Source organism: Procambarus clarkii, chromosome 6 (assembly GCF_040958095.1).
Source record: "Procambarus clarkii isolate CNS0578487 chromosome 6, FALCON_Pclarkii_2.0, whole genome shotgun sequence".
Lineage (NCBI taxonomy): Eukaryota > Metazoa > Arthropoda > Malacostraca > Decapoda > Cambaridae > Procambarus > Procambarus clarkii.
The window spans coordinates 35,599,986-35,612,315 of NC_091155.1; the positions used below are offsets into that span (position 1 = coordinate 35,599,986).

The 12,330-nt window shown below is 38.6% G+C and overlaps 1 protein-coding gene across 1 annotated transcript; it reads right to left on the minus strand.

Annotated features, from left to right (window-relative positions):
• Positions 1-1,557: 1,557 nt before the first annotated feature.
• On the minus strand, positions 1,558-2,561 carry LOC138355985 (gastrula zinc finger protein XlCGF17.1-like). The gene is made up of 2 exons (XM_069311532.1): positions 2,212-2,561; positions 1,558-1,663 (listed from the first exon to the last, which is right to left on the minus strand). The coding sequence occupies exons 1-2, from the start codon at positions 2,559-2,561 to the stop codon at positions 1,558-1,560; spliced, it is 456 nt and encodes a 151-aa protein (XP_069167633.1).
• Between the last annotated feature and the right edge of the window lie 9,769 nt (positions 2,562-12,330).

Genomic DNA, 12,330 nt, shown 5'->3' on the forward strand with positions numbered 1-12,330 from the left:
AATGGTTCTCCTGCAGCTCTCAAACATCTGAGGTTTATCATTTGCAGCTCTTACAGTAAGCAAGTTTGGCCACCCCTGCCATAAAGGCTACTCCTATACCTGGTAAAACAGGCCTATAATAATCATACATACCAATTATGCAATAATTAAATTTAGGCTTATATCTACAAATAATTATGTGAGCATGACTCCGGCAATGTGTACAGGTTCATGAGCGTATTGGGGGTCTATCATATCTACATTTGAAACTATGTATGGAGTCTGCCTCCACCACATCACTACCTAATGTGTTCTATTTATTAACTGCCCTGCCATTGAAAAAAATCCAATGTATTACACTGTATTGGATTACACAAAATCCAATCATTACACTGTAATTTATAGTTCGAAATACTTATTAATCAAAGATATTGAGAATAATGCAAATATAGACAACTGATGTAAATACTAGCAGTAATTAAGCCTAGGCTAACTATATTCAATGAAATACTCCAAAAAAAAATTAAATTCTAGTCATGGTAATATACTATAAATGAAAAATGCCACTTTATAAAATGGGTTAATACAAGTGGCAGAGTCAGGCTAATATTATTGTCAGATCAGAAAATATAATTGCCAGTATTCTAATATAATTATGTCAGGATAATACATTTACCAGCACGCTAATGTAGCTGCTGGTGTCAGGCTAATATAATTGCCAGTCAGGCTAATATTACTGCTAGTTAAGATAATATAACTGCTAGTCAGGGGGGTAATATAATTGCCAGTCAGACTTATTTAATTGAGTCAGGATAATATAATTGCCAGTCAAGCTAATGCAATTCTCAGTCAGGATATATGTAATATAATTGCAAATCAGTATAATATTATTGCAGGTTAATATAATTGTCAATCAGGCTATTATAATTGTCGGATTCAGGCTAATATAATTGCCGGAGTCATGCTCACATAATTCAGTCAGGATAGTATAATTGATAGTCAAGTTAATGTAATTATCAGTCTGGTTACATGTAATATACCCTGTAATTGCAAGTCTGATTGATTAATACAATTGCCAGGCAAGATAATATAATTGCCAGAGTCAGGATAATATAATTGCCAGAGTCAGGATAATATAACTGCTATAACATAAATATCTCAGTCTGGCAAATATTATTTAACAGCCGAGTAATATATATTACTATATATCGTTGGGCTAGAGAAAATATATTTTTCCAACTAAGAAAATTATAAATGCCAGTCAGGCTAATATGACTACTGAACTAAGGTTAGCCTTTTATCAGTATCTATCTTAATGCACACAATAATACAGGTGTTAGATCACTATAACTACTGTAGATAGGCCAGACTACTAAAAATATCGGATGCAAATATAAATGAAGAGGTTTAGCTGAAATAAATTCCTGTCTAATATATATTTGTTAATGATTTATATATCTCAGTCATTAAGCAAAATAACAAAAATTATTTTAATATTTCATAAAAATAGTACAATAGTATATATATAAAACCACAGTTAAAAGTTAACAAATCAACTAGAGTGTTTTTGGCTTGCTTTCAAGCCTTCAACTGTGGTGGCAGTGATGGCACTGCCAATGCCAGCACTGTGGCTGTGAAATATTGCCACATTTCTTCTGTGGCAGAGAAGAAAGTGGAACGGAAGCTATGAGGTGCACAGATATCAAAAGACAATTGGTACCAGTTGTACATACACGATCATGACAACAGAAAGGAAAATAGGGCAGGGGTTGGAGAGTGAGAAACAAGTTACAGTGAAGTAACAACACCATGTTTTTTAATACAGTATACGGAATTGGGTTAGCTAAAACAGTATAAAAATATATAATGAAATAATTGGTTGCAGCTATGGAGAGTGCAAGATATTTCTGATAAAGTTTACAATTTCCAACAATTTTAAAATTGGAAAAATGGTATTATAAGTTAATGAACTAATATGTGCTTTATTTTACAATATACTTAAAACATTTTCTGATTTATCTCTCACACTCAAAATGTTTAACCTATCACCCAAATGCACCATCTTGTGAGTTTTCATACTACAAAGATGACTGAATCTCTTCCAAAACTCTGGACACTCATGAAGGTTAATCATTCAAATGCACTAACACGTGTGCTTTTATACCGTAACGTGACTTATATAATCTGCCACATTTATCACACTCAAAAGGCCTTTCTTCTGTATGTACTAACATGTGACGTATTATTGATCTACGATCTCTAAACCTTTTGCCACACTCATCACACTCAAAAGGTCTTGCATCAATGTGCATCATCATGTGAGTCTTCATACTTCCAAGGTGTCTGAACCTCTTCCCACACTCTGGACACTTATGAGGTTTTTCACCCAAATGCACTAACATGTGACGCTTCATACTTCCAAGATGAGTGAATACGTTCCCACACTCTGGACACTTATGAGGTTTTTCACCTGAATGCACTAACATGTGAGTCTTCATATGTCCAAGCTGACTGAACCTCTTCCCACACTCTGGACAATTATGAGTTTTTTCACCCGAATGCACTAACATGTGACGCTTCATACTATCAAGCTGACTGAACCTCTTCCCACACTCTGGGCACATATGAGGTTTTTCACCCGAATGCACTAACATGTGAGTCTTCATATGTCCAAGCTGACTGAACCTCTTCCCACACTCTGGACAATTATGAGGTTTTTCACCCGAATGCACTAACATGTGAGTCTTCATACTTCCAAGCTGACTAAACCTCTTCCCACACTCTGGACACATATGAGGTTTTTCACCCGAATGCACTAACATGTGAGTCTTCATCCTTCCAAGCTGACTGAACCTCTTCCCACACTCTGGACAATTATGAGGTTTTTCACCCGAATGCACTAACATGTGAGTCTTCATATGATCAAGACGAGTAAATACCTTCCCACACTCTGGACACTTATGAGATTTTTCACCCGAATGCACTAACATGTGAGTTTTCATTTGTCCAAGACGAGTAAATACCTTCCCACACTCTGGACACTGGTGAGTCTTCATCTTCTTTATGATAGGTGCAGTGTGTGGGAAGGTTTTCTCCTCGTTTGACTGCATGAGTGGTGATGCTGGGTGACGCCTCACGTGGGGCGTCAATGTTAAGGCTTAGGCAAGGCTTGAGTGTTGTTTCTTAGGCTGTTGTAGAGTTAGACTTGATGTGAGCACTTGAAGGTCAATGGTGGGCTTCTTCTTTATGATAGGTGCAGTTTGTGGGAAGGTTGTTGTGTTGATTTAGGGGCGACGACGATCGTACGTGGGAAGGTTTTATGCCGGTCGTTTTATGCTCATATCTGTTGTTGTGTTGATTTAGGGGCGACGACGATCGTGGGATCGGATGCGCCCCGGCTGCCCGATACCGGGAAATAGCGGAGGGATGGGGTCCCTATAGTCTCTTCAGGCCATAGACCCTAAAATCTCCTCAGGCCACAAATTTTACAGTCTCTTCAGGCCACGGACATGACGGATGAAGCGGAAGGTATGGCGAAGGATGTCATGACGGACGTCTTCGTCTCTCGCACCTGCCCTGTCAACGAGAACGGGAACTGTGAGGCGGGGAATATTCAGCCTACGAACGGCACTCTTATTTATTTATTTATTTATTTATTTATTTATTTATTTATTTATTTATTTATATATATACAAGAAGGTACATTAGGTTTGTGAGAATACATTGGATAGTACAGAATTTACATTCTTGTAAAGCCACTAGTACGCGCAGCGTTTCGGGCAGGTCCTTACCCAGCAAACACAGAACGTTTGTGGACGTTTTTAAATGGTTCCACAAAGGTAATACTGTAACTTTTGACATAAATACGTATATCTGACATTCTTAAAACCAAAGGATATAACTAAAAACATATATTCTTATGACACAGTTTTTTAAGATTTATGTAAAAATTTAAAAATAATAGTAAATGCTATGGTATTATAATGTTTTCATGCTTTATATTTAAGAATAAATAATTTTCAGTCAACATTTAGTTTTTTTTGTTTACTTTCTGTAAAGCTATCCAATTTACGTTCTTATAACATAAATATAACATTTATATGACGTCAGTATAACGTTATTTACACGACATCATTACGTTATTATGATGTTATATTAACGTATAATTCCTGTATGAAAACCAGAATATATATTGAACTTTATGTTTTAAACATTGTAAAGTTATCATAAAACTTGGAATAAGACGGTAAGCATGCTTTACTTATGAAAATATACAAACAAATCAACAAAAACATTTTAACATAAAAAACATAAACATAACATAAATTAATTGCATGCATGGGAGTTAACTGGAACTCTGTAATATTGCATACATGAACCTTAAGGTACAAACCCAGTGTATTTACTCATGCAGTTCTTTCCTAAATCTAAATTTTTCCAATTTTTACACTTTGTTTCGAGTTCTGTCTTGTGTTGCTACTTTTAATACCCCATTAATATCCCCTTTGTTATGTCCATTCATCCCATTGTGCACCTCTACCATATGTCACTCCTAATTCTTTGCTTTTCTAGAGAATGTAATATAAGCTTTGACAATCTTTCTTCATATGACAGGTTAACAGGTAGAACAAAGATTACCATTTATATATGGATAACTATTATAAGTCGGTTTGAATGAGTGAATTGCTGCTTGAAGATAGGTATATACACGTGTGGTACTATCAGATTGCATCGTGGTGAGCCTAAAACCCTTCAGATCCAAGCAAAGGGTAAAATGCCAGCAGATACAATTGTGAACACATTGATACCAAAATGAAAGACATATGACGAGAATTGAGGTAACCAAAGTGAAAAGTGTGTTCACATTACATTGCACTAGAGTGCTCCCAGGTTACTTTCTCTCACTTTCTCTGTTTTGTGTGGATGGTCCCCCGTGCTTTCATCACGTCAGCGGGTGGAGCACGCTGCTGTTTTTGACATTTCATGCATAAATTCCGGTTGGAAATTCTATTGCGAACACATTGATACCAAAATGAAAGACCTAGGATGACAATTGAGGTGACCAGAATGAAAAGAGTGTATACATTTTATCGCTCTTGTGCGCTCCCTGGTAACACGCTCTCGCTTTCTCTGTTTGTTGCGGATGGTAAGCCGGGCTTTTGGAGTTTATATGCCTTTAGTCCTGTAGAGAATTCTATTGCGAACACATTGATGCTAAATTGAAAAACCTAGGATGAGAATTGAGGTAACAAAGTTGAAAAGGGTATACACTTTTCAGTATTATCACGCTCAGCTTTCTTTTTCTGGTACCCTTGGCCTATATTCATCTTGTCGGCGGGTGGAGCGCGCTGCTGTCTTTGACATTATATTCACATAGTTCTGTTGGGAATTCTATTGCGAACGCATTGATACCAAAATGAAAGACATAGGACGAGAATTAAGGTGAAAAAGTTGAAAAGAGTATACACTTTTCAGTATTTCCGCGCACTACCAGGGAATGTCCAAAAAAAATGGAGAGAGTGGAGGGGTAACTTGCCCAAAACGCGAAATTGTTTGGGGAGATTAACTTTCGTTCAATACTATTATGCAAGAGGAGCGACACATCTATGGTTCATCCAATAAAATCAGCAGACTTCTAGATGTTACTACTGCTCGGCTTAGACTCGGTTACAAGTATTTCTGGGAATTCTCATTATCTGCCGATGTAGACCTGACCAAATGTTAACTGTCAACAAAATTATTCGCACACCCTCCGTCACTATGTGATAGTGAATTCAGAGACAATTTTATAACCAATGTACCAACGATGTGTCAATATTTCATTCAAAATTATCTGGTACCAGAAATTTTAGCCAAATATCCCCAGTTTGCTAACTGTAAGTAGTAACAAAGTGATTGTAACCTATCCACCGCTGCCCACTGGATGAGGGGCGGTGTGCAGGACAAACATATCAATTGTGACACTAGCTCTCCACATATGTCAGTTGCTTAATTTAGAAACTGTACTTGTGATCGATCTCGAACCCATTGTTGATGTGACGACTTATACTGAATTTTGTAACTAGCTCATCAAGATTGTAACTTGCTTAGCTAAATGAATTGTGGGGTTCAGTCCCTGAGCCCATTATGTGCCTCTGCAACCCTTTCCACTACTGCCCACAAGATGGGTATGGGGTGCATAATAAATGAACTAAACTGACTTTAAGGCATCCTGAAAGAAAGCTTGGAGGGCTTGAAAAATTGCAGAACGAAGCCGTGAGGATAATCCTTGGGTGCCCTCGTACCACAAAGATACTTAATATGAGAAAGGAACTTAATATTCCGAGCGTTGTTTATCGTGTTACTGAAAATAACTGTCAAATTGGTATAAAAATGCTTAGGCTAGCTCATCCTAACCCTTGCACAGAAGCCCTCCAGAATTTCTTTATTGAATGTTGAAAACAACCCTCAAGTTGACTATTTCCGTAACAGCATGCACTCCTGTATGCTAATCCCCACAATCACCAAGCCCACCCGAGTCACTCAAACATCTGCCACTACCCTGGATCACCTTTGGACTAATATAACAGCTCCCCTTACATCTGGGGTAATTTATGACAGAACAACTGACCACTATCCTACTTTCCTCATAGCAAACATTGACACATCACCACCAGAAACCAAAAAACTTTCATTCAGGCTACATAGTGAATCAGCTTTAGGCAATCTCTCTAATGCACTTCACAATATTAACTGGGAATCTGAATTTAATAATTCACAGGATATAAACTCATCAACTAACCTCTTTCTCTACAAAACTCTAAGCCTCTACAACACTCACTGTCCCCTCCTTACCAAACAAGTAACTGATAAAAGAAAAAATAACCCGTGACTCACAAGTGGCATAATTAAATCAATCAACAAAAAACATGAATACGAAAAGAAATTTAGGAGTGGCCTAATTCCAATGGAAGTAGTTAAAAGGTACTCGTCAGTGCTTACCAGTATCATAAGAAAAGCAAAACTTTCATACTACGAGACTAGATTCAAAGAAGCAAAAGGCAACATGAAAAGCACATGGAATACCATCTCTAACATCCTGGGAACTAAACAACACTCCCACAACCAGATAACACTCTCTAAGGATGGCCTTACACTGTCATCTGACTTAGAAATGGCGAATGAATTTAATAGCTTCTTTTCATCGATTGGTGCTAACCTTGCAAGTAAAATCCCACAGAGTCAGACACATATCAACACATATCTCTCAGGCAGCTATCCAAACTCTCTTCTCCTCTCACCAGTCAGCCCGTCAGATGTTGTGTCCATCATACATTCACTAAAAACCAAAGCTGGGAACATCAGTGAAATCCCATCCATTGTATACAAGAGCGCCTCCAATGCCCTTGCGCCACCTATAGCTCTGCTGTTCAACAAATCCCTTGAGTGTCATACCTTCCCTGATATCCTTAAAAACGCAAGAGTAACGCCAGTTCATAAAGGAGGTAGTGGATTATGTTGCATCTCTGCTTGCCTTGATGACTGAAAGAAAGCTTAAAGGGCTTGAAAACTTGCAGAACGAAGCCTTGAAGATAATCCTTGGATGTCCCTAGTACCACAAAGATACTTAACATGAGGAAGGAACTTAATATTAACTTAATAATAGAATATGAGTGCATATTCTACTGCATTACTATTTGTAATGATCCTCATATTGTGCTTCAGTAATCCAATGTATAACCCTGAGATGTTTTCCTAATTGTACTTAGGATTCCTTGTTCATTATTGTGTATTGTTCTGATCTGCTTTTGTGTCGAAAATTCTTGCATCGTACCTGTAAACAATTTTTTGACAATTTTACTGTAATTATCCTACTTAAAATCATCTGTACTTGTAAAGTAAAGCTGTAATGTACCTGTTAAACACTTTTTATCAATTTTACATTTAATTATTTCTCTAAAACTCTGTTTAAGAATTTGCTCAAAGATTAGTTTAAGGACTTGCCCGAAACGCTATATATGCAAGCTAGTGGTTTTACAAGATTATAATTCTAACTTAAGCTCTATATGTTGTCTCTTAACCCCCCAATGTACGTTCTTGTATATATATATATATAAATAAATAAAATAAATAAATAACGAGGGATCGAGGCATTAATGCGCAGTACGTGCTTCCCTCATCTGTGACGTCACAGCGCCATCTGACGACAGCATAAACACAGGCGGCCATTTTATGTTCCACCAAGATTAAAAAAAAAAAATAATTTTGCCCCGAGGGGCGAGTTTATTGGGCAGCGCCCAATGTGTTCGCAATAGAATGTTCTACAAGAACATGTATAAAATAAGTGACAGAGATTATTGATGTGTGTATTTGTGTGGGTGATTATAAATATGCAAGTGTATGTATATATGTATACGTGTATATATATATATGTACATGTATGTATGAGAGTGTGTACATGTATATATAACATTAATAATTTTGTAACTAGCGTCAAAAATTGTTATTTGCTTAGCTAAACAAACTAGAGAGTTCAGTTCCTGAACCCATTATGTGCCTCTGTAATCCTTTACACCACCGCCCACGGGATGGGTATGGGGTGCATAATAAAGAAAGAAATTGAAATAATAAGGGTATGAAATGTATCAACATAAAACATTAATGTTAATGGCCATCAGGTAAAATCAGGTTATTATTTGTAAAGAATTTAAATGAGTTAAACTAAATACGAACTTAATATGTTTTGCTAACGCAAAAATATATTCCCGAGGTATTGTAATTGCAAATAAATATTTAATACAATTATTTGTATCATTTTTTTTATTTTAGATTTCCGTATTGCTTGATAATATATAATAGCGTTTAGATAATGCTAGCGCTGGACATTCTTTAGGCTCGTTGCATGTTGTGGTAGTCGCCGCCATTTTAAAACCGTGTCGAGAGGGACTGCTGCTGGCTTATCCACAAAATCCTGCTGCATCTTCAATAGTTAAGGTAACTGTTTTCTTTTATTTGCTCTTAGACATGTGTAGTATATTTATAAGCTTGTGGTGGTAGGCTGGATGGTGTGTTGATGGCCCTGAAGGTGTGTTGGTGGCCCTGGCTGGAGGTGTGTTGATGGCCCTGAAGGTGTGTTGGTGGCCCTGGCTGGAGGTGTGTTGGTGGCCCTGGCTGGAGGTGTGTTGATGGCCCTGAAGGTGTGTTGGTGGCCCTGGCTGGAGGTGTGTTGGTGGCCCTGGCTGGAGGTGTGTTGGTGGCCCTGGCTGGAGGTGTGTTGGTGGCCCTGGCTGGAGGTGTGTTGGTGGCCCTGGCTGGAGGTGTGTTGGTGGCCCTGGCTGGAGGTGTGTTGGTGGCCCTGGCTGGAGGTGTGTTGGTGGCCCTGGCTGGAGGTGTGTTGGTGGCCCTGGCTGGAGGTGTGTTGGTGGCCCTGGCTGGAGGTGTGTTGGTGGCCCTGGCTGGAGGTGTGTTGGTGGCCCTGGCTGGAGGTGTGTTGGTGGTGGTGTTGTGTTGATGGCCCTGGAGGCGTGTTGATGGCCCTGGCTGGAGGTGTGTTGGTGGCCCTGGCTGGAGGTGTGTTGGTGGCCCTGGCTGGAGGTGTGTTGGTGGCCCTGGCTGGAGGTGTGTTGATGGCCCTGGCTGGAGGTGTGTTGGTGGCCCTGGCTGGAGGTGTGTTGGTGGCCCTGGCTGGAGGTGTGTTGGTGGCCCTGGCTGGAGGTGTGTTGATGGCCCTGGCTGGAGGTGTGTTGGTGGCCCTGGCTGGAGGTGTGTTGATGGTGGTGTTGTGTTGATGGCCCTGGAGGCGTGTTGATGGCCCTGGAGGTGTGTTGGTGGCCCTAGCTGGAGGTGTGTTGATGGCCCTATATATACATATATATATATATATATATATATATATATATATATATATATTATATTATGAATATCAGAGGTCCCAGGACAATTATTGTGCATGTGTAGTATGTATATTTATGTAGTATATTTGGCATATTTAATGGCATTTAGTTAATGCCACTTAGTGGCATGTCTCTGCACCGTTTCCAGTTTGTTGATATGCTTTCTAAGATATGGGCACACCATACAACTGCTGCATACTCCAACTTTGGTGTAACAAAAATTGTGAACAATTTCAAAATTTCTGTTGAAGAAATCCTGTTTCCTAGTTCTGCATCTGTTTTGGTATAACACCTCCTTTTTTACTAGGCCTGCAATTATGAATGCCTTTATAACCAGCTAAGTTGTAGAGTTGGGTATAGTCTTTACTTAGCCAAGTTTCTGTTAAAATGAGGGTCCGTCTAATTACCACAAGCTACCACAAGCTACACAAGCTTCACAAAGCTTCCTGGCAATACGTTAGTAATGAATAAATATAATAGGTTAGGTTGACCTAACTTAACCTAACCGACGCTTGGATCGTCGACTTGATTTGGCGTCACCAGCTCTTTATTTTCGTCTAGTTTCTTTATAAAAAGATCCTTTTTCAGATTAAAATTATGTTTTTTCGTGTTGTACATTCAGCACCAACATTATAATGAGTAAATATATCATATTTATTCATTACTAACGTATTGCCAGGAAGCTGAGTGGGTAGGTCTCGATAAATTTCCTGGTATAATATTATTGTTTGCTATTCTCCATCTTAGACTAGGCAAGTTGAAGTCACCTAGGAAGATAATATGAGGTATCGAGTTCTCCATTTTGTTTATCTGTTCTGTGAATTCCTCGGCCGTTGCATCTGGTGGTTTGTATATTAGAATAATCACTAAATTTATTTTCTCTATTTTTAATCCCAACCCAGCAAACATTTTCATGTTTTTAAAACATCCTAAAAACGACATTTCATTGTTTTCAGCACGTTTATAATTACGTTTAGAAAAGGTTTTTTGAGAACTTTTATATACAACCTTAGAACGTAAATAATTAACATTTCTAAAAACTTTTTTATAATCTTTTAATTACCTACATTAAAACGTTTAGGGTAAATTAGGGTATAATAATTTTTTAATTCATATCTGAAATAGAAAGGGAGAGAAAGAAAGAAGACATATCTGAGAAAGAAATGGACATCCTATATATGTATGTGTAAATTACAAATAAATAGGGTACAAAAAGAGAATTAAAATATTATATTTATTTAATTAAGAATGAGTAATACAACAAAATATATGTAATAGCTCGAAATATATAGACTATATCTATAACAGAATATAAAAGTAAAAATTTAAAAATCTATAAAAATCTATATATGCAATATGTGAACACAATAGATTTTGTGATCAAGCAGCCTGTGATTCATGTCATGCTGAGATCAGTCTGACGTTACAAGCAGTTATTGTTACTTAAAACTAAAACAAGTAAAATTTTCCGAGTATACATATAACACTATAGTTTTTCTATGACTAATAATAAAAATCTATTAATCAAAAGTTTAGGACTAATTAACTAAAAATAAAAATCTACAAGTGAATGTAAACAGTCAAGTATAATATTCATGTAGAAAGAGAAAGAAAAAGAGAGAGAAGGAAATAAAGAGAAAGAAAGAAAGGGAGAAAGAGAGAGAGAAAGAAAAGAAAAAAGTCATGTATAATATTCATATTAGCACCATGCAATATAACTTAGATTAAGTAAAAATCTCAGACATTTTTAAATCAAATGAAATATGAGAGCCAGAGAGAGAGAGCGAGAGCCAGAGAGAGAGCGTGAGCCAGAGCCAGAGAGAGAGCCAGAGCCAGAGAGAGAGAGAGCCAGAGAGAAAGAGAGAGCCAGAGAGAAAGAGAGAGCCAGAGAGAGAGAGAGAGAGAGAGCCAGAGCCAGAGAGAGAGAGAGCCAGAGAGAGAGAGCGTGAGCCAGAGCCAGAGAGAGAGTGAGTCAGAGCTAGAGAGAGAGTCAGAGCCAGAGAGAGAGAGCCAGAGCCAGAGAGAGAGAGCGAGAGCCAGAGAGAGCCAGAGAGAGAGAGAGCCAGAGAGAGAGCCAGAGAGAGAGAGAGCCAGAGAGAGAGAGAGCCAGAGAGCGAGAGCCAGAGAGAGCGAGAGCCAGAGAGAGCGAGAGAGCCAGAGAAAGAGAGAAAGAGAGGGGGAGAGAGAGGGCCAGAGCCAGAGAGAGAGAGAGAGAGCCAGAGAGAAAGAGAGAGCCAGAGAGAAAGAGAGAGCCAGAGAGAGAGAGCCAGAGAGAGAGAGAGAGCCAGAGAGAGAGAGAGCCAGAGAGAGAGAGAGAGCCAGAGCCAGAGAGAGAGCCAGAGCCAGAGAGAGAGAGCCAGAGCCAGAGAGAGAGAGAGAGCCAGAGAGAGAGAGCCAGAGCCAGAGAGAGAGCCAGAGAGAGAGAGCCAGAGAGAGAGAGAGCCAGAGAGAGAGAGAGAGCCAGAGAGAGAGAGAGAGC

What these genes read in the sequence shown, in the direction of transcription:
- LOC138355985 (XM_069311532.1), bottom strand. Translation starts at nt 2,561, where the DNA reads ATGAAGCGTCACATGTTAGTGCATTCGGGTGAAAAAACTCATAATTGT. An exon ending in AGATCAATAATACGTCACAT is followed by an intron (nt 1,664 to 2,211) that starts GTTAGTACATAC and finishes TGCACCTCATAG; the next exon opens with CTTCCGTTCCACTTTCTTCT.